Genomic DNA, 23868 nt, shown 5'->3' with positions numbered 1-23868 from the left:
ACTATTTGATGTAGGTGTGTTGCTGCGTTAAGAGTTTAGTAAAAGTATCATAAGTACAGGTAAACACTTGTTAGCGATTGTAAAAAACGGTAAGACACTATGTTGGTGTTTCCTTTATTTTGGCAGTTACCTGTAGGTGTATGTTACTCATCACTGCAATCCATCTGTTATTGTACTTTATGCTGGTCTACATTGACATAGATCCGTTGTTGTACTTTATGCTGGTCTACATTGACATAGATCTGTTGTTGTACTTTATGCTGGTCTACATTGACATAGATCTGTTGTTGTACTTTATGCTGGTCTACATTGACATAGATCTGTTGTTGTACTTTATGCTGGTCTACATTGACATAGATCTGTTGTTGTACTTTATGCTGGTCTACTTTGACATAGATCCGTTGTTGTACTTTATGCTGGTCTACATTGACATAGATCCGTTGTTGTACTTTATGCTGGTCTACATTGACATAGATCTGTTGTTGTACTTTATGCTGGTCTACATTGACATAGATATGTTGTTGTACTTTATGCTGTTCTACATTGACATAGATCTGTTGTTGTACTTTATGCTGGTCTACATTGACATAGATTTCATACAATCATGTCTCTTACATACATTCTAATGCCTCAAATGAAAGTTTCATTGATAATTCAGTTGGTACTAAAATATAACATTTGTTGTAACTTTTGAGCCAATGATGTGTTTCTGTACATTTCTGTTTTATTTAGTCAATTTTGTTATTTGTTCCATTGGTTGTGTGTGTGTGTGTGTGTGTGTGTGTGTGTGTGTGTGTGTGTGTGTGTGTGTGTGTGTGTGTGTGTGTGTGTGTGTGTGTGTGTGTGTGTGTGTGTGTGTGTGTGTGTGTGTGTGTGTGTGTGTGTGTGTGTTTGAGAGAGAGTGGGAGTGGGTGAGAGAACAGGCAGAACCTGATATGTAAATGAGTTGAGCAAACAAAAGTAACTTTCTACGAGTGAATGATCATTTCAGACTCTGTTTCTATTGAGAGATAAAAGGTAAGACGATGATTGTTATGTTTATTAATATAGTTGATGATATTGTAATGTGTATTCATATAGTTGATGATATTGTTATGTGTATTCATATAGTTGATGATATGGTTATGTGTATTCATATAGTTGATGATATTGTTATGTGTATTAATATAGTTGATGATATTGTTATGTGTATTAATATAGTTGATGATATTGTTATGTGTATTCATATAGTTGAGGATATTTTTGGTGGACAGTGTTATAATAGGCCTACTCTCCTTAAAATGTTTTCGATATAAATTAGATGCGTGGGGTGAACTTGTTCTGTGCCAATCTGTGTGCCCCAGGGTGATCGCTCCCACACTATCTAGAATCTTTGGCTGTCCCCATAGGAGAACCCATTGTAGAACCCTTTTTGGTACTAGGTAGAACCCTTTTGGGTTCCATACAGAACCCTTTCCACAGAGGGTTCGACATGGAAGCCAGACGGGTTCTACCTGAAACCCAAAAGCGTTCTCCTATGGGGACAGCCGGAGGACCCGTTTGGAACCCTTGATTCTAAGAGTGTACTGTATCATAGGCCTATAGACTTTTCTTCTCAAAACAGGTTTAAAACACAACAAGCAACAAACAAACATTTTCTCTTTCTAATCTACGTTTTATGCTTTTCACTCAGTTGTGTGAAGGAGAGACAAATAAATATTGTGGAAAGCCTAAAAACAAATGACACTTCCTCAAAACAAGTTGTGTGTATTCATTAGCGCCCACCGTAGCAAAACGTTTTGCAACAGAAACCGTTTGGTCCACGTTGTACAGTGTTTAGAGTAAACTGTTTATGCAACATTTTAAAACTGTTGGCTGTGGAGTAAACTAATGAATACAACCCAGGTTGTAGCCTACGACTTGGCTGTTTATACCTGCCTGATGCTGAAACCTGATTGTAGCCTGAGGGGTATACAATGATGCAATCTAGATATACTGGTTTTCTGAAGTTAGCCAGCTTCAGTTAGCTTCACATTCCAGCTCAGGCCTCATCCATAAGAATATACAGAGCGCTAGTCATCAGGAGGCGCTCTCTCAGCAGAATGGAAAATATCTCAATGACTTGACATGTTCTGGTTGTGAATTCAGACTACAAGGTGAGAATCCTCTCTCAGCAGAATTGAAAATATCTCAAAGACTTGACATGTTTGGTTGTGTGCCTTTTTAAACCTCAAATACACAACACGTTTTCTTCTGCAGTGGGGGGTTATCAAATTAAGATCCTACATCTGTACATATTATTTTACATGGTGATATGGTGCTGCTAGTGATAGACAACATTTAGAGAAGGAATAAAGACAGAAGAGTTTACACAAAGTTTCCATACATCATTATACACAACTAGATAGAGTGAGCATAGAGCTATAAGAGAATGAACAGTGGATATACACATATACAGTACAGTGGCTATACAGTTGATATACAGTACAGTGGCTATGCAGTTGATAAACAGTACAGTGGATATACAGTTGATATACAGTACAGTGGATATACAGTTGATATACAGTACAGTGGCTATACAGTTGATATACAGTACAGTGGCTATACAGTTGATAAACAGTACAGTGGATATACAGTTGATATACAGTACAGTGGATATACAGTTGATATACAGTGCAGTGGATATACAGTTGATATACAGTACAGTGGATATACAGTACAGTGGATATACAGTTGATATACAGTACAGTGGAGCTACAGTACCGTGGCTATACAGTTGAAATACAGTGGCTATACAGTTGATAAACAGTACAGTGGATATACAGTACAGTGGCTATACAGTTGATATACAGTGGCTATACAGTTGATATACAGTGGCTATACAGTTGATATACAGTGGCTATACAGTTGATAAACAGTACAGTGGATATACAGTTGATAAACAGTACAGTGGATATACAGTTGATATACAGTACAGTGGATATACAGTTGATATGCAGTATTGTTGATATACAGTACAGTGGATATACAGTACAGTGGCTATACAGTTGATATGCAGTATAGTGGCTATACAGTTGATATACAGTGGCTATACAGTTGATAAACAGTACCGTGGATATACAGTTGATATACAGTACAGTGGTTATACAGTTGATGTACAGTACAGTGGATATACAGTACAGTGGATATACAGTTGATATACAGTGGATATACAGTTGATATACAGTACAGTGGATATACAGTTGATATACAGCACAGTGGATATACAGTTGATATACAGTGCAGTGGATATACAGTTGATATACAGTACAGTAGATATACAGTACAGTGGCTATACAGTTGATATACAGTACAGTGGATATACAGTTGATATACAGTACAGTGGAGATACAGTACAGTGGCTATACAGTTGATATACAGTGGCTATACAGTTGATAAACAGTACAGTGGATATACAGTACAGTGGCTATACAGTTGATATACAGTGGCTATACAGTTGATATACAGTGGCTATACAGTTGATAAACAGTACAGTGGATATACAGTTGATAAACAGTACAGTGGATATACAGTTGATATACAGTACAGTGGATATACAGTTGATATGCAGTACATTTGATATACAGTACAGTGGCTATACAGTTGATATGCAGTACAGTGGCTATACAGTTGATATACAGTGGCTATACAGTTGATAAACAGTACCGTGGATATACAGTTGATATACAGTACAGTGGTTATACAGTTGATATACAGTACAGTGGATATACAGTACAGTGGCTATACAGTTGATATACAGTGGATATACAGTTGATATACAGTACAGTGGATATACAGTTGATATACAGCACAGTGGATATACAGTTGATATACAGAACAGTGGATATACAGTTGATATACAGTACAGTGGCTATACAGTTGATACACAGTGGATGTCCACATTTACATTATCAGTATAAATAATTCTAAGAGAGATGAACAGAGAGCTAATGCAGTATAGTTCAGTTATTTAGTGTTCAGTTCAGAGATGGCTTGATGTGGTGTGCAGCATAGAGTGCACAGTCCTTTAGTCTCTATGGGCCAGGTGACCAGTTGGTGAGGGCCACAGCATAGTCCTTTAGTCTCTATGGGCCAGGTGGCCAGTTGGTGAGGGCCACAGCATATTCCTTTAGTCTCTATGGGCCATGTGGCCAGTTGGTGAGGGCCACAGCATAGTCCATTAGTCTCTATGGGCCAGGTGGCCAGTTGGTGAGGCCACAGCATAGTCCTTTAGTCTCTATGGGCCAGATGCTCAGTTGGTGAGGGCCACAGCAAGGGGAAAGAAACTGTTCATATGGGGGTCTATAACATCTAATCACAGCAGCTGACAGTTGCAACTTCATTGCTAATAACTGCCTTATTTATCATCTCTGTACAGATGTAGGATCTGAAGTTGATCACCCTGTTACAGGGAAACTGAAACGTGTACTGTATTTGAGTGTATTTAAGCTTTAAAAAGGATTTCTGAAGATGATAAATTCCACTTTTCCATTTTAAAATTGTTCATTAATTATAATCAAATAATTCAAATGTCCTGTTTCTGCAGGATTATTTTCCTGCTGTAGCAAACTGGCTCAAATTAAGACCCAACATCTGTAGCACTATACCTCTCTCTAATGTATATGACTATATCAGGATTCACTTTTGACCTTTTATTTACTGTTGTTTAGGCTGGTTGAATGAGTTGCCTGTGAAAGCTACTTCATCTGCAAGAAAGCACCAGTGACTGTAAGTTATGTGATTTCCTCATATGAAATTAAAAATATGTTTGTAGCCTACGCAGTTACAAAATGGCTGTTAAAACTGTGACACATATTTCTTGGTAACATTAAATAAATGTGTTGGTATGTAAGAAAGACGGGCAGACTCTCGTAGGTCTAGGCTACCTACAAACTATTATAAGGCTATGATCACTGACACACCTGATGTTCTCTTTGAACTGATCTGAACAGGTTTACGCTGGTCATCTATGATATGCAGGCTATAGCCGAGGTATAGACCTCGATCTGCATATTACTGACAAACCGCTACTATACATTATAACCTAGCCTACTTCACATAATATAAAATCTCTTACTTATTACAAATAAACTTTGAATGGATCAATGATTTCACCCTCAGATCAATCATGTCCGTTTTAGCCCTTCTGTCTACATTCTCAGATACATTTAGAAAGGAACAGATTGAAAGACAATAAATAGCCTACTTTTAACGAATAAAAATAATTGTGAGACATGGCCTTGTGTTGCTGCACTGTCTAGAACTACCTTAACAAACAGTGACTTATTATTATTATTATTATTATTATTGTTGCTGTACTGTCTATAACTACCTTAACAAACAGTGACTTAAAATTATTATTATTATTATTATTATTATTGTTGCTGTACTGTCTATAACTACCTTAACAAACAGTGACTTATTATTATTGTTATTGTTGCTGTACTGTCTAGAACTACCTTAATAACAAACAGTCACTTATTATTATTATTATTATTATTATTGTTGCTGTACTGTCTATAACTACCTTAACAAACAGTGACTTATTATTATTGTTATTGTTGCTGTACTGTCTATAACTACCTTAACAAACAGTGACTTAAAATTATTATTATTATTATTATTATTGTTGCTGTACTGTCTAGGACTACCTTAACAAACAGTGACTTATTATTATTATTGTTATTATTATTATTATTATTGTTGCTGTACTGTCTATAACTACCTTAACAAACAGTGACTTATTATTATTATTATTATTATTGACAGTTACCATGGAGACGACATTTCACAACTACATATTCATGTGATTGCATTAAATCACCTGACTGTTTCTATGTCTGTTAGTAAATGTTTTATAAGAGATAATTATAATTATATTAATTGACAAGAATTACTTAACCACAATCAACATGCTGGATCTCCCCTGTTTAGGGGTCAGTACTCTAAAATGAGTGTCTCTGGGGAGAGAGGGGAGGGGGGCCCTGCCTCTAAAATTAAACTCTCTGGGGAACATGACACCAAAGCTAAGAGGTGAGATGACAATTTTGTTTAAGAATTATTGAGATTATTTCCAAAACGATATTTCCCAAAATGTTCACATTTGTTTTTTAATCAACAATTGTTGCTTATGGGTACCTTCAATATTACTGTTATCAGATTTTTTATTAATAGTTTTTAGATGTGTATAAAAAATGTTTTTTATTGCAAAACGCTATATGTCCATTGTTTAGCTGGAAGGGAATGTTCGCATCCTGTATATTTGACTCTGATATATGGTTGTCTCACCTAGCTATCGTAAAATTAATGCACTTACTGTAAATCACTCTGGATAAGAGCATCTGCTAAATCAGGGGTTCTCAATCCGGGGTCTGTGGAGGTACTGCAGGGGTTCCGCGGCACCCTGACTGTACTCGTTGCAATGTTAGACATTTGATAGAATTTTCATTTGACAAGACAACTTTGCCTACTCTTAATTATTGCCTAATATAATGGAATGGATATTTTTTTACCAATTCTGATCGTTGTTACAAGCAGAATGTTTACAATATTATCGTTATATCAACACACTCTTCACACCTGTTTAACAACTCTAAATAGCTTTGGCACAGTAGGCATCAAGTCTCTTGCCAATAATGTTGCCTACAACGTTGCATACAATGTTCATTTTCATCGAACACATAGTATGCCCTAGATGCCTTCAATTGCCCAATTTGTAGCCAAATCAAATGAAATAAATGTTTATTTGTCACATACACATGGTTAGCAGATGTTAATGCGAGTGTAGCGAAATGCTTGTGCTTCTAGTTCCGACAATGCAGTAATAACCAACGAGTAATCTAACCTAACAATTCCACAACTACTACCTTATACACACAAGTGTAAAGGAATAAAGAATATGTACATAAAGATATATGAATGAGTGATGGTACAGAACGGCATAGGCAAGATGCAGTACATGGTATCGAGTACAGTATATACATATGAGATGAGTAATGAAGGGTAGGTAAACATAAAAGTGCATAGTTTAAAGTGGCTAGTGATACATGTATTACATAAAGATGGCAAGATGCAGTAGATGATATAGAGTACAGTATATACATACACATTATATTAAGTGGCATTGTTTAAAGTGGCTAGTGATACATTTTTGATCAATTTCCATCAATTTCCATTATTATCAGTTTCCATTATTATTAAGTGAGCTGGAGTTGAGTGAGTATGTTGGCAGCAGCCACTCAATGTTAGTGGTGGCTGTTTAACAGTCTGATGGCCTTGAGATAGAAGCTGTTTTTCAGTCTCTCGGTCCCTGCTTTGATGCACCATGCCCAATTTAGGATTATCTTTTAACTTCTCATGGCTGCAGGGGCAGTATTGAGTAGCTTGGATGAAAGGTGCACAGAGGTTCCCATATTAAACGGCCTGCTCCTCAGTCCCAGTTGCTAATATATGCATATTATTATCAGTATTGGATAGAAAACACTCTGAAGTTTCTAAAACTGTTTGAAATATGTCTGAGTATAACAGAACTCATATGGCAGGCAAAAACCTGAGAAGTTCCACTTCCTGTTTGAATTGTTTCTGAGGTGGCAGATTTTCAACCAAGCTCTCAATGAAATTACAGCGAGATATGGATGCGTTTTCACTTCCTACGGCTTCCACTAGATGTCAACAGTCAACAGAACTTTGTCTGATGACTCTAATGTGAAGGGGGGCCGAAGGAGACAGGAAGGAGTAATCACTGCCACGAGCTGATCACGCATTCACAATGCTTCTTCACATGAGGAGGATGTTCGTTCCACCGCTCTTCTGAAGTCAATCTAATTCTCCGGTTGGAACGTTATTCAAGATGTATGTTAACAACATTCTAAAGATTGATTCAGTACATCGTTTGACATGTTTCTACTGACTGTTATGGAACTTTTGGACATTTCGTCACGTTATAGTGGAGGCGCTTTGTGACTTTGGAATTGTTTACCAAAGGCGCTAACCAAAGTAGCTAATTGGACATAAATAACGGACATTATCAAACAAATCAAGCATTTATTGTGGACCTGGGATTCCTAGGACTGCATTCTGATGTAGTTCATCAAAGGTAAGGAAACATTTATCATGTATTTTCTGGTTTCTGTTGACCCCAACATGGCAACTAATTTGGCTATTGTTCTGAGCTCCGTCTCAGATTATTGCATGATTTGCTTTTTCCGTAAAGTTTTTTTGAAATCTGACACAGCGGCTGCATTAAGGAGAGGTATATCTATAATTCCATGTGTATAACTTGCATTATCATCTACATTTATGATGAGTATTTCTGTTGAAACGATGTGGCTATGCAAAATCACTTGATGCTTTTGAAACTAGTGAATGTAACGCGCCAATGTAAACTCATATTTTTTGTTATAAATATGAACTTTATCAAACAAAACATGCGTGTATTGTGTAACATGAAGTCCTATGAGTGTCATCTGATGAAGATAATCAAAGGTTAGTGATTAATTTTATCTCTATTTCTGCTTTTTGTGAAAGCTATCTTTCGCTGGAAAAATGGCTGTGCTTATTGTGGTTTTGTGGTGACCTAACATAATTGTTTGTAGTGCTTTCGCTGAAAAGCATATTTGAAATCGGACACTTTGGTGGGATTAACAACAAGATTACATTTAAAATGATATAAGACACATGAATGTCTGAGGAATTTTATTTATGAGATTTCTGTTCTTTTAATTTGGCGCCCTGCACTGTCACTGGCTGTTGTCATATCATCCCGGTGACGGGATTGCAGCCATAAGAAGTTTTTAATTAACTGGACAATTCCTTTGTCTTTAGAAATGCAATGGAACGCAGGTCGCTCTCACGTGTGCACGCGTGATCAGCTCATGGAACTCTGCCAGACACCCGACTCAAACAGCTCTTATTAGCCCCCACTTCACATTAGAAGCCTCAAACAAGGTTCTAAAGACTGTTGACATATATTGGAAGCCTTAGGATGTGCAATATGACCCCATAGACACTGTATATTCGATAGGCAATGAGTTGAAAAACTACAAACCTCCGATTTCCCACTTCCTGGTTGGATTTTTCTCAGGTTTTTGCCTGCCAAATGAGTTATGTTATACTCACAGACATCATTCAAACCGTTTTAGAAACTTCAGAGTGTTTTCTATCCAAATCTACTAATAATATGCTCTGTGTCCATGGACCAACCTTTTGAATATTATTTTCGGGGCGCCTCAAGTAGGTTGGACACATATTTTTTTTACATTCAGCCTCACCAATGTCTGTAAGTGAATTAATAACTTTATTTGCTAAATATTTCCAAAAGATGGCAGCATAAGACCACGAAGCATCAGTTATAGGCTACAAGCAGCAATATGATTAACATAAAATAGCATGCAATCACAGACTATATGTCCCATGATTTTCTAAAATGGTCACTCAGTACTTTCGTTAGCTATATATCTCGTATTAGGGCTGTGTTGCTATTGGGAGAGCAAAAAATAGTGACTAGCGGGTATTGAACCCCGGGTAAATAATCACTAGTCAGAACCTCAACCTCACTATACCTGTATTATGAAAAATCATCTTAATATCTGATATTGTGATATTGCAAGCTTTTTAGCGGGGCTGAGTTAACTACTAGCGAGAGAATGCAGAGCGGGTCGATGCTGGTTGATGAATTTGACAATGAATGTACAAGGAAAATCTGTTTTTCTCGACCAGAGGTGACTGAATTAATGTTCAGGCTCATTGATAATCGTTATAGTAAATGAAGAATAATTGCAAAACATGAGCATAAAAACAGATAATAAAAAACATGAATCATCATTATATTACTTCCTAGTAATCTGTTAAATGCTTTTTCAGTCCTTCCTCTTGCGTTAGCAGTGTGGAAAGGGACAGAAAAAAGGGTAGTGGTGGTGTATCCAGGGAGAAAACTTAACTAATCTTCTGAAATGTCATTTGTGGTCTTATGCTGCCATCTATTGGAATTATGTAGCAACTGCAGTAGTACTGAATAATGTTTAATTCCTTACTAAAGCATTAATTACTCAGAATTGCAAAATATAACATTTTCCAGTTCATTTTACCACTTACAACCATAAAATAACAATTTATAGCGTAAAAAACAATGAAACTGACATAAACCAAAAACCCCAAACATTTTGTTAATTTGTTAACATTTTGTTAATTATATATACAGTGGGGAGAACAAGTATTTGAAACACTGCTGATTTTGCAGGTTTTCCTACTTACAAAGCATGTAGAGGTCTGTAATTTTTATCATAGGTACACTTCAACTGTGAGAGACGGAATCTAAAACAAAAATCCAGAAAATGTATGATTTTTAAGTAATACATTTGCATTTTATTGCATGACATAAGTATTTGATCACCTACCAACCAGTAAGAATTCCGGCTCTCACAGACCTGTTAGTTTTTCTTTAAGAAGCCCTCCTGTTCTCCACTCATTACCTGTATTAACTGCACCTGTTTGAACTCGTTACCTGTATAAAAGACACCTGTCCACACACTCAATCAAACAGACTCCAACCTCTCCACAATGGCCAAGACCAGAGAGCTGTGTAAAGACATCAGGGATAAAATTGTAGACCTGCACAAGGCTGGGATGGGCTACAGGACAATAGGCAAGCAGCTTGGTGAGAAGGCACAATTATTAGAAAATGGAAGTTGGAAGTTCAAGAGGACGGTCAATCACCCTCGGTCTGGGGCTCCATGCAAGATCTCACCTCGTGGGGCATCAATGATCATGAGGAAGGTGAGGGATCAGCCCAGAACTACACGGCAGGACCTGGTCAATGACCTGAAGAGAGCTGGGACCACAGTCTCAAAGAAAAGCATTGGTAACACACTACGCCGTCATGGATTAAAATCCTACAGCGCAAGGGGAGGGGAGGAATGGGAGAAGGTCATGTGGTCTGATGAGACGAAAATAGAGCTTTTTGGTCTAAACTCCACTCGCCGTGTTTGGAGGAAAAAGAAGGATGAGTACAACCACAAGAACACCATCCCAACCGTGAAGCATGGAGGTGGAAACATCATTCTTTGGGGATGCTTTTCTGCAAAGGGTACAGGACGACTGCACCGTGTTGAGGGGAGGATGGATAGGGCCATGTATCGCGAGATCTTGGCCAACAACCTCCTTCCCTCAGTAAGAGCATTGAAGATGGGTCGTGGCGGGGTCTTCCAGCATGACAACGACCCGAAACACACAGCCAGGGCAACTAAGGAGTGGCTCCGTAAGAAGCATCTCAAGGTCCTGGAGTGGCCTAGCCAGTCTCCAGACCTGAACCCAATAGAAAATCTTTGGAGTTCGTATTGCCCAGCGACAGCCCCGAAACCTGAAGGATCTGGAGAAGGTCTGTATGGAGGAGTGGGCCAAAATCCCTGCTGCAATGTGTGCAAACCTGGTCAAGAACTACAGGAAACGTATGATCTCTGTAATTGCAAACAAAGGTTTCTGTACCAAATATTAAATTCTGCTTTTCTGATGTATCAAATACTTATGTCATGCAATAAAATGCAAATTAATTACTTAAAAATCATACAATGTGATTTTCTGGATTTTTGTTTTAGATTCCGTCTCTCACAGTTGAAGTGTACCTATGATAAAAAATGACAGACCTTTACATGCTTTGTAAGTAGGAAAATCAGCAGTGTATCAAATACTTGTTCTCCCCACTGTATATATATATATATATAATTAACTATTTGTTTAGATGGGTGACATTATCTGCCGAAGTTAGAGCCCTGTAGACAAGGAAGAGCTCTCCAGTAGGTACCAAAACATTCAAAGGTCATTTTCTCAAAAGTGAGGTTACAAGTTTATCATCTTTCGAAGCAGAATTACTTTCCCATTGTTCCTCAACTGTAGCGTATGATATACTATTTTCTAGCTCTGAGTCTCTACTATTATCCAATGAAAATAACAAAATTTCAAATTTTGCTACATAAGACCGAATCGAGCCGGTCGGTCACATTTGACTGTGTAAAACCTAGCAGTACTACTGATTTCACTGAGAGTGAGGCAGATATATATTATTACTGTGTAAAACCTAGCAGTACTACTGATTTCTCTGAGAGTGAGGCATATACAGTATATAGCATTTAGCAAAAAAAACATGACTATTTGTCTCTCTGAAATGAAAAAATCAAGTGATTTTTAAACAAATACATGTCTGTCATTGAACAATCACATGTCTGATTAGCTAGTGAAAAACACACCAATCTCTTTCATAATTTTTTTAAACAATAAAAGCTAATTTACGAACATTTATGAAAAGTGATATGTAGCGCTTTAGAATGAAACTCTTGTGTTTCCCCAACTGAGCTCAGAGTAAATGAGAGATGTAATGTTTGTCTCTGTTGTGTTGAAGTGCAATCAATAAGGAGAGACCAGCCTCCCCTGTACCCAGCTGTGTGTCCATGAAGAGTGACTGTTCTATGCAACAACCTATATTGTTTAGAGAGGGAGACTTTTCTACTGAACAAAGGTAAGAAGAACTCATGGGTCATGGTCAGTGAGTTAAACAACACTGTCTCTAGTCATTTCTCCTCTCCCATTTTCCCATTTCCTTTGCTGTTTTCATAATCCATAGCCTAATCCTTTTGTCCATTTTCATAGTCCTAAAACAATACTAAACAAACACAACATTCCCTGTGTGTGTGTGTGTGTGTGTGTGTGTGTGTGTGTGTGTGTGTGTGTGTGTGTGTGTGTGTGTGTGTGTGTGTGTGTGTGTGTGTGTGTGTGTGTGTGTGTGTGTGTGTGTGTGTGTGTGTGTGTGTGTGTGTGTGTGTGTGTGTGTGTGTGTGTGTGTGTGTGTGTGTGTACTCCCTGGATGAGGAGATGTAATCTCATATTTTGTCCACAGAAACCAACAGGAGAGATCAGAGTCAGAGATTCTCAGTGATCAGTCTTCCCAGAGTCATCAAACAGACCTGGTCTCCATATTCAGTGTATGTGGTCCTGTTATGAACATTTGTTTTTGTTTACCTCAAGTAAAGTTGATATGTTAATCATTCATTCATGTGTTAATGAGAAAGCATTTATTCTCTTGCTTAACTTATTTACTTTATTTATTTCAGTTCCTTGAAGAGAATATTATGACATTTGTGAAGAACGAGCTGAATATGTTCAAGAGGATTCTTAGTCCAGAACTCCCAGAAGGCTTTGAGAGTCAGAAGCAGGATAAGGAAGTGGTGGACACTGAAGATGAGAAGCAGGAGAGCAGTGCCAGAGAGGGGGCTCTTAAGATCACACTGCACGTCCTGAGGAAAATGAACCAGAAGGAGCTTGCTGACACACTGGAGAAAAGTAAGATCTGTCTGCCTCATGTTGAATTATGTTTTATAACATTTAAAAGCTGTTGTTAAAGTACAGCTAAAGTAGCTGTGTAACCCAATGATATTGTACACAACACACAACACCTAGTGACCTCATCAAGTAGCAGCAGGGATGTGTTGTGGTGATTAATTTAGAGCGAGAGAGAGAGACAACATTAATAATACCATCAATAATACCAATAATAATGTAATCAGTCATACCAGTCTGTAATGCATTATGAAAACATTTACACATTTATACAGTTAGTTAAGAGAATAAATGATAGTATTTATATATATAATATATATATAATATATCATAACCGTCCTACAATACTGTAGGCATTAAAACATATAAAAAATATTAATATCCTCTGTGTTAATTCTTCATTCAGATGAGCATGCTATGGTTTGCCAACGTGAACTCAAATCTAATCTAAAGAAGAAGTTTCAATGTGTATTTGAGGGGATCGCTAAACATGGAAACCCAACACTTCTCAATAAGATCTACACAGAGCTCTACATCACAGAGGGGGGAACAGGAGAGGTCAATAATGAACATGAGCTGAGACAGATTGAGACAACAACCAGGAAACAAACAAGACCAGAGACGCCAATCAAATGTAATGACATCTTCAAACCCTTAACTGGACAAGACAAACTTATCAGAACTGTGCTGACAAAGGGAGTTGCTGGCATTGGAAAAACAGTCTCTGTGCAGAAGTTCATTCTGGAATGGGCTGAAGGAAAAGCAAATCAGGATGTCCAATTTGTATTTTCATTCCCTTTTCGGGAGCTGAATTTGATGAAAGGGGACCAACACACTTTCATTGAACTTCTTAATCACTTCTCAATGGAAACCAAACAATCAAGAATCTCCAACTTCGACAAGTACAAAGTTCTCTTCATCTTTGATGGTCTGGATGAGTGCCGACTGCCCCTAGACTTCCAGAAGAACAAGATCTGTTGTGACGTCACAGAGTCAACCTCAGTGGATGTTCTGCTGACAAATTTTATCAAGGGAAATCTGCTTCCCTCTGCTCTCCTCTGGATAACTACCCGACCTGCAGCAGCCAATAAGATCCCTTCAGGGTGTGTTGACCAGCTAACAGAGGTACGAGGGTTCAATGACCCACAGAAGGAGGAGTACTTCAGGAAGAGATTCAGTGATGAGGACCTGGCCAACAGAATCATCTCACACATAAAGACATCAAGGAGCCTTCACATCATGTGCCACATGCCAGTCTTCTGTTGGATTTCTGCAACAGTCCTTGAACACATGCTGGAACATAAGAGAGAAGAGATGCCCAAGACTCTAACTGAGATGTACACACACCTTGTGGTGTTTCATACCAAACAGAAGAATGAAAAGTATCTTAGGAAAGAAGAGACAGGTCCACACTGGAATAAAGAGAGCATTCTGTCACTGGGAAAACTGGCTTTTCAACAGCTTGTGAATGGCAATCTGATATTCTATGAAGAAGACCTGAAAGAGGCTGGCATTGATGTCAACGAAGCCTCAGTGTACTCAGGATTGTGCACACAGCTCTTTAAAGAGGAAAGTGGGCTGTACCAGGACAAGGTGTACTGCTTTGTTCATCTGAGCATTCAGGAATTTCTGGCTGCTGTATATGTGTTCCTCTCATTCATCAACAACAATGAGAATCTAATGGCCGAACCGCAATCAACGCCCTGGAACTTTTGTGTGAGGATCAAACAAAGGCGTAAAGTTACTTTCTACAAGAGTGCTGTGGATAAAGCCTTACTAAGTGAGACGGGAAACCTGGACCTTTTCCTCCGCTTCCTTCTGGGCCTCTCACTGGAGTCCAATCAGAAGCACTTACGAGGTCTACTGACAAAGACAAGAAGCAGCTCACAGAGCCATGAAGAAACAATCAAGTACATCAAGGAGAAGATCAGGGAGAATCCCTCTCCAGAGAGGAGCATCAATCTCTTCCACTGTCTGAATGAACTGAATGACCAGTCTCTAGTGCAGGAGATCCAAAGATACCTGAGATCAGGAAGTCTCTCAAAACCCAACCTGTCCCCTGCACAGTGGTCAGCTCTGGTCTTTGTGTTGCTGACTTCAGAAAAGGAGCTGGATGTGTTCGACCTGAAGAAATACTCCAGATCAGAGGAAGGTCTTCTGAGGCTGCTGCCAGTGGTCAAAGCCTCCAGAGCTGTTCTGTGAGTACATAAAATTAAATATAAGAACTAATCATCAGGAAGCAATATTCAGTTCAGAGAAAAATATGTATTATAATATGTATATAATGTTATATTGAATAACATATTGAATAAATGCATTGATTTTCACATTAGTGTAAGATTAATCTATATGTTGTTTGACAGAATTAACCAAATGCATCTGCCATTGTCCTTCTACACTACTCATTAATATAACAGGGTGTTTGTGAAATCATGATGATCTCTTTGTCAGGTTGTCAGGCTGTGGAGTCACAGAGAAAGGCTGTGCTTCTCTGGTCTCAGCTCTCGAGTCAAACCCCTCACACCTGAGAGAGCTGGATCTGAGCTACAATGACCTGAAGGATTCAGGAGTGAAGCTGCTCTCTGCTGTACTGGGGAATCCCCACTGTAAACTGGAGACTCTGAGGTCTGTATTCCTGTAGTTGGTCAACAAGTGATAACTGTTCACCAGATTCACATGTTGTCACGTTCCTGACCTGTTTTCTGTTGTTTTTGTATGTGTTTAGTTGGTCAGGGCGTGAGTTGGGGTGGGCATTCTATGTGTTGTGTTTCTATGTTGGGTTTAATGTGTTGCCTGATATGGTTCTCAATTAGAGGCAGGTGTTTGACGTTTCCTCTGATTGAGAACCATATTTAAGGTAGGTTGTTCTCACTGTTTGTTTGTGGGTGGTTGTCTTCCGTGTCTGTATGTATGTTCGTACCACACGGGACTGTAGCGTTTGTTTGTAGTCTGTACCTGTTCGTGCGTTCTTCGTGTATATGTAAGTTCTCATGTTTTAGGTCAGTCTACGTCGTTTTGTTGTTTTGTATTAGTCAAGTGTTATTTCGTGTTTCGTCGTTTGTTTAATAAATTCATTATGTCTACTTACCTCGCTGCGTGTTGGTCCGATCCATGCTCCTCCTCGTCTGAGGAGGAGAACGAATATGACGATCGTTACACATGTGTTTACCAGACACACATAGTCCACACCATATGTGTTTGGACAGTGAAGCTTATAGTTTTAAATGTGGTGCTATGCTCCAGCATTTTGGATTTGAGATACAAAGTTTCATATTAGGTGACAGTACAGAATGTCACGTTTTATTTAAAGATATTTTCATACATATATTTTACCATTTAGAAATGAAAGCACTTTATATACAGTATGTAGTTCTCCAATTTGAAGAAGTCTTAATTATTTGGACAAATACATTCAATCAAAAGTTTAGTATTTGGTCCCATATTCCATGCCTGCAGTGATAACATCAAGCTTGTGATTCTACTAACTTGTTGAATGCATTTACAAGTTTTTTTGGTTGTGTTTTGGATGATGTTTTTCCTAATAGAAACTGAATGGTGAATAATGTCCTGTCATTTTGGAGTCACTTCACTTGTATTGTCAGTAAGAATAGATGTTTCTGAACACTTCTACATTCATGTGGATGCATGAATGAATCATGAATAATGATGAATAACAAAGTTTGTGGCACAAAGATCAGAATAAATGCTAACCCTTCCTATTATTGGTAATGGTTAGAGGTTAGCATGTTTTGTTGTAGCCTCTGTTATTGGTAATGGTTAGAGGTTAGCATGTTTTGTTGTAGCCTCTGTTATTGGTAATGGTGAGAGGTTAGCATGTTTTTTTGTAGCCTCTGTTATTGGTAATGGTGAGAGATTAGCATGTTTTGTTGTAGCCTCTGTTATTGGTAATGGTGAGAGATTAGCATGTTTTTTTGTAGCCTCTGTTATTGGTAATGGTGAGAGATTAGCATGTTTTGTTGTAGCCTCTGTTATTGGTAATGGTGAGAGGTTAGCATGTTTTGGTGTATCCCCTGTTATTGGTAATGGTGAGAGGTTAGCATGTTTTGTTATAGCCTCTGTTATTGGTAATGGTGAGAGGTTAGTATGGTTTGTTGTAGCCTCTGTTATTGGTAATGGTGAGAGGTTAGCATGTTTTGGTGTAGCCTCTGTTATTGGTAATGATGAGATGTTAGCATGTTTTGGTGTAGCCTCTGTAACTCACTCATTATTATTCTTGATTCATTCGTGATTTTTCTTAATCATGGCATCATCAGGATTCATTTAGTAGTGTTTAGAAACATGTTATCTACTCACTTGTAAATAAAAATACTCCAGTCACCATCTTTAATTAATACGATGGGAGACAGAGAGCTGGTTTCAAGCGCAGGGTGCAGCAGGTTTTTATTATTAGAGGACCACAGTAGGAGGCAGGTAGCTGGGTCCAGGAGCAGGCACAAGGTCATACACAGGAGGAGGCAGGTAGCTGGGTCCAGGGGCAGGCACAACGTCATATACAGGAGGTCCAAAAAGGCAACAGTACAGACAGGGAAAAGGCTAGTAACGTAGTCCGGGAGATCAGGCAATAGGTTGATAACAGGAAATCCAATAGGTACAGGCAGGGAAAAGGCAAAAGGCGTCATTAGTGAGGCAGGTAAACACTATCATCCACGGGAGGAGTAAATTACAGGACGTACAGCATTCCCGAATAAAAGTGTTTCACAAAACAAACTTTAACTCACAGTGATGGGGTGCAAAGAACTGAACTAAATACTGATAATGACATACAGGTGTGTGAACAGGTAATCAGAATTCAGGTGATTGTGATCTGGAGAGTGAGCTGCGTTCAGGGGATCTAGGTGTTTGAGAGTGTGAGTTGGAAGCAGACGTTACACGATCCATCATTTTAATAATAGGCAAAACATAACCCAAAAAACAACCAAAACAAACTGAAAATGCAATCAACGAGTTTGAGTCACAAGCTTGATGTAGTCGCTGCGTTCAAGGAATATCGGATCAAATACTCAACTTAATATTTTCAAATACTCAACTTTAAACCACTATAAGTGAATTGGTCAGAATACTTATGACTTCTTCAAATAAGGGGACTAGATACATAAAGTCATTTCATTTCAAAACGGTGAATCAGATATGTATTAAAATACCCTCAAATAAAAGGGGACATTATATACTGTCTGTAACGATCTTCTTCATCTGAGGAACAGGAAAGATGGGACCAAAACGCAGCGTGGTAAGTGTCCATGTTAATTTAATATAACTGAACACGAAATACAAAATGAAACAACGAAAATCGAAACAGTCCTGAAAGATGACACAACACAAAACAACTACCCACAAACACCAGGTGGGAAAAGGCTACCTAAGTATGGTTCTCAATCAGAGACAACAATAGACAGCTGCCTCTGATTGGGAACCATACCAGGCCAAACACATAGAAAAGAAAACATAGGAAAAAAAACATAGAATGCCCACCCCAACTCACGCCCTGACCAAACCAAAATATAGACATAAAAAAGGAACTAAGGTCAGTGCGTGACACTGTCACCTCATATGAAACATTTGATCTCAAATCCAAAATGCTGGAGTATAGAGCCACATTTAAAATGTTAGCTTCACTGTCAAAATAGATATGATGTGGACTGTATACTCAATACAATCTAAATCTGATACCTCACTGTCTGTCTTTGGACTGATACTGCTTTTTAAATTGGTCTGGACAGTCTACTCAAATATTTGTACTATACATGTTTCTATCTGCAGGCAATACTTTCATAATTTGTCATTTCTAAAAATGATACATTAATTTCTGATTAGATATGGCAGGTTTCAGGACACTGATATATCTGAATATGTTGAAAAAATATACTGCCACTTTTTTCACCACCAAAGAATAGCAGTGTGATTTTAATATGATTTAACTTTTGAAGGATGTCAGGCTGTCTTGTCACAAAGGAAGGCTGTGCTTCTCTGGTCTCAGCTCTGTGGTCAAACCCAACACATTATTTGTAAACGAGTAATAGCGTAAACAGGAAAAGCTAAGCGTAACATTTCAATACAACCTGTCTGTTATTGTATTTCTTCTGTTTTGGCAGACTCAGTGGGTGTAAACTCACAGACACATCCTGTAAAGTGTTGGCCTCAGTTCTCAGTTCAAACCCCTCACATCTGAGAGAGCTGGATCTGAGTAACAATGACCTGAACGATTCAAGAGTGAAGCTGCTCTCTGCTGGACTGGCGAATCCCCACTGTAAACTGGAGACTCTGAGGTCAGTATTCCTGTAGTTGGTCAAATAGTGACAACTGTTCACAAGATCCACATGTGTTTATCAGACACACATAGTCCACACAATGTGTTTGGACAGTGAAGCTTACAGTTTTAAATTTGGTGCTATGCTCCAGCATTTTGGACTTGAGATAGAATGTTTCATATGTGACAGTACAGAATGTCACCTTTTATTTGTGGTTAATGGTTAGAGGTTAGCATGCTTTGTTGTAGTCTCTGTTATTGGTAATGGTGAGAGGTTAGCATGTTTTGTTGTAGCTGTAACGGCTTTCGTCGGTGGAAGAAGGAGAGGACCAAAGCGCAGCGTGGTTAGTGTTCATCTTAATTTAATGATAATCAAAAAACTGAACACTACAAATTACAAAACAACAAAGTGAAAACCGAAACAGTTTTCTCTGGTGCAGACACACAAAGACTGAAAACAACCACCCACAAAACCCAACAGAAAACAGGCTACCTAAATATGGTTCCCAATCAGGGACAACGATTGACAGCTGCCTCTGATTGAGAACCATATCTGGCCAAACACAGAAAACCAACACAGAAATAGAAAACATAGATTACCCACCCAACTCACGCCCTGACCAACTAAAACAAAAGACAAAACAAAGGAACTAAGGTCAGAACGTGACAGTAGCCTCTGTTATTGGTACTGGTGAGAGGTTAGCATGTTTTGTTGTAGCCTCTGTCATTGGTACTGGTGAGAGGTTAGCATGTTTTGTTGTAGCCTCTGTTATTGGTAATGGTGAGAAGTTAGCATGTTATGTTGTAGTCTCTGTTATTGGTAATGGTGAGAGGTAACTTTCTCACTCATTATTATTTATGATTCATTCATGATCTTTCTCAATCATGGCAGTCACAGTCTTGATGTAGTCATTGCATTCAAAGAATATGGGATCAAATACTAAACTTTTGACTACTTTCGTACACTGTAAGTGAATTGGTCAGAATTCTTATGACTTCTTCAAATGGGGGGACTAGATGCATAAAGTGCTTTTATTTTTCTCAATGGTGAAACAGATATGTATGAAAATACCCTCAAATAAAAGGTGAAATTAGTAAAATACTCTCACTTCATATGAAACATTTGATATGAATTCCAAAATGCTGGAGTATAGAGACACATTTAAAATGTGAGCTTCACTGTCAAAATAGAAATGGTGTGGAATGTATACTCAATACAATCTAAATCTGATACCTCACTGTCTGTCTTTTGACTGATGCTTTTTAAACTGGTCTGGTCAGTCTACTCAACTATACATGTTTCTATCTGCAGGCAATACTTTGATCATTTGTCATTTCTAATAATGATACATTAATATCTGAATAGATATGGCAGGTTTCATAACACTGATATATCTGAATATGTTGTAAAAATATTCTGCCACTATTTTCACCACCAAAGAATAGCAGTGTGGTTTTAATATGATGTGACTCTTTGCAGGCTGTCAGGCTGTCTAGTCACCAAGGAAGGCTGTGCTTCTCTGGCCTCAGCTCTGAGTTCAAACCCCTCACACCTGAGAGAGCTGGATCTGAGCTACAATCACCCAGGAGTCTCAGGAGTCAGACTGCTCTCTGCTGGACTGGAGGATCCACACTGCAGACTGGAGAAACTCAAGTATGTTGAGGGTTTATGTCAATGTTCATATCAGACATGTTTGACTTATCAGGCTAGTTAAGACAAACATTCTTACCACCACTTGGACAAAGTTATATGCTGACTGTGTGTGTGTGTGTGTGTGTGTATGTGTGTATGTGTGTGTGTGTGTGTGTGTGTGTGTGTGTGTGTGTGTGTGTGTGTGTGTGTGTGTGTGTGTGTGTGTGTGTGTGTGAGTTAAGGTGTATCACTCAATGACTGTCTGTTCTTCTGCTTACCGCTACAGTGTGGAACATGGTGGAGAGTACACAATGAAACCTGGGCTGAGAAAATGTGAGTGTTGACTGCTGTGAAGAATATGACTAAGAATAAGTCTTAATTCAAGTTAAGTCAAAGTCAAAGACCACCATCAATACTTACTTGGTCATATTAAATATCAGCTGTAGTTCAACAGAAGTAGAATTCAGGGACACCAAAGTTTACAAACAGTTGCTTTGACAATGTGTGTGTCTGTGTGTGTGTGTGGCATGTTTGTGTTACATAAGAAATGTGTGTTTAAGTTCATGATTACAGGTGTGTGTGTGTCCAGTGTGTGTGTGTGTGTGGATGTATGTGTGTACGTGTGTGTGTGTGTTCTGTTAGAAGTGTTTGTTTGTGTTCATGATGCATACAGGTGAGTGTGTGTGTGTGGCGCGCTCGTGTTATATAAGAAGTGTTTGTTTGTGAAATGTGTGTTCGTGGTCATGATGTGTGTGTGTGTGTGTAATTAATGGGAATAAGTGTGTTTTATATTACCATACAGTATAACATATGATCATTCAACAAGTCTCAAGTTACCTAAACTTCTCCTTTTGATACCTAGAAACATCTACTTTAAATGAATTAGTGAAAAGTGAGTTAACATTCTAATGTGAATGATGATGATTTCTAATATTGTGTCTGGTTTCATCCATCAGATGTCTGTGATCTCACACTGGACCTAAACACAGTAAACAGACTCCTCTCTCTGTCTGAGGAGAACAGAAAGGTGACATGGAGGAGACAGCTGCAGCCGTATCCAGAACACCCAGAGAGATTTGAGGACTGGCAGCAGGTGCTGTGTAGAGAGGGTCTGACTGGGCGCTGTTACTGGGAGATAGAGTGGAGTGGGAGAGAGGTTGTTATAGGAGTGACATATAAAGGAACAAACAGGAGAGGAGAGTTTAATGACTGTTATCTTGGATACAATGACAAATCCTGGAGTCTGTTCTGCTCTGACATCAGTTACAGAGCCTGTCACAATAATAATTCCATTAGCATAGACGTCTGCCCCTCCAGCTCCCACAGAGTAGGAGTGTATCTGGACTGGCCAGCTGGCACTCTGTCCTTCTATAGAGCCTCCTCTGACACACTGACCCACCTGATCACATTCACCTCCACATTCACTGAACCCCTCTATCCAGGGTTTAGGGTTTATGATGTTGACTCCTCAGTGTCCCTGTAAATAATAACCTGACACACACAGGACACACACTTACACACACTGGACACACACACACACACACACACACACTGGACACACACACACTGGACACACACGTTACTCAATACTCCCAAAACAACATGCAGTCTTTCCACAAGACTCCAGCAGGCTTTGTATTTTGAAGACCTTAGTCACTCCAAAAGTGAACAACCCACCTGGGAAAACTTCCCCCGAACAGAATGAGATGGAGGACATTCGTCATCTGCCTATGAGCTTAAGTCAAGTGTGTCCCATTAAATATTCAGAGGTACACCAAGATAGCCAGAAGCATCTCATACACTTATTGTCTCTGATCTGCAACTATTCTGTTGTGTACATAGAACTGTACTATTCTGTTGTGTACATAGAACTTTACTGCTCTCCAGTCCCTGTTTACTAGCACTTGGGGAGAAGCAGCAATGCATTTCTCACAGTCTTGTTTTCCAGGCGTTTTTCCCATTCGGATAAATTCATCGAGGAATCTTCAACTGCATCCACCTCTACTGTCGACCAATACCTTTTTGTTCCTTTGGCACCTTTGGAAAGAGATGACATTATGAATGACTACATTCCATAAAGGTTGACTACAATACAGTGCTTGAACATCTCTGTATTAACTCTACAGGTTACAGCTGTATCTGCAGAGTGTGTTGAGGTTAAACTAACAATCCCAACTAAATAACTAAATAGACAAGGATGTGAGAGAAGAATGTGCAATGCTGACATCAAGGCAGACTCAATCTGTATGGAATCTAAGCCCAACAATCTGTTTGCAATGTAAACCTTCTAATAAAATCAATACCTTTTAAATCAAGTTCCCTCCCTCCAGGTAAAACAATGTAAAGCGTGGTAATCCTTCTGTGTTATCATCTGTCCTGACACACTAGTTCTCTGTCTTTTAGAGTCCTGTAAAAGGCTGTGAGAAACCTATCTAGTAACTGCACCTCTCTGTCTTTTAGAGTCCTGTAAAAGGCCGTGAGAAACCTATCTAGTAACTAGACCTCTTTGTCTTTTAGAGTCCTGTTAAAGGCCGTGAGAAACCTATCTAGTAACTGGACCTCTCCGTCTTTTAGAGTCCTGTAAAAGGCTGTGAGAAACCTATTTAGTAACTGGACCTCTCCGTCT

General features: G+C 38.7%; 1 protein-coding gene across 5 annotated transcripts in view; it reads left to right on the top strand.

The window, feature by feature from the left end:
* The first annotated feature begins 955 nt into the window (after positions 1-955).
* LOC139570630 (NLR family CARD domain-containing protein 3-like) overlaps positions 956-23868 on the top strand; it is a 68647-nt gene continuing 45734 nt past the window's right edge. Inside the window, exons 1-11 of one of the 5 annotated variants that reach the window (XM_071392663.1) lie at positions 1050-4746; positions 5953-6051; positions 12410-12526; positions 12905-12989; positions 13119-13347; positions 13751-15542; positions 15796-15969; positions 19455-19628; positions 21090-21263; positions 21529-21575; positions 22199-23553. In XM_071392663.1, coding sequence (XP_071248764.1) covers positions 5969-6051; positions 12410-12526; positions 12905-12989; positions 13119-13347; positions 13751-15542; positions 15796-15969; positions 19455-19628; positions 21090-21263; positions 21529-21575; positions 22199-22725 — 3402 coding nt within the window. In that variant the 5' untranslated portion in view covers positions 1050-4746; positions 5953-5968 and the 3' untranslated portion in view covers positions 22726-23553. Of the gene's footprint in view, positions 1018-1038; positions 4747-5952; positions 6052-12409; positions 12527-12904; positions 12990-13118; positions 13348-13750; positions 15543-15795; positions 15970-19454; positions 19629-21089; positions 21264-21484; positions 21579-22198; positions 23554-23868 lie in introns of those variants that run through there. The other 4 variants (XM_071392662.1, XM_071392665.1, XM_071392661.1 and 1 more) reach the window with 4 other exon arrangements.

The sequence above is a fragment of the Salvelinus alpinus genome, chromosome 3, assembly GCF_045679555.1.
Source record: "Salvelinus alpinus chromosome 3, SLU_Salpinus.1, whole genome shotgun sequence".
In the NCBI taxonomy this organism is placed as follows: domain Eukaryota; kingdom Metazoa; phylum Chordata; class Actinopteri; order Salmoniformes; family Salmonidae; genus Salvelinus; species Salvelinus alpinus.
The sequence above is the reverse complement of the archived record's forward strand: the minus strand, read 5'-3'. Positions and strand labels throughout refer to the sequence as shown.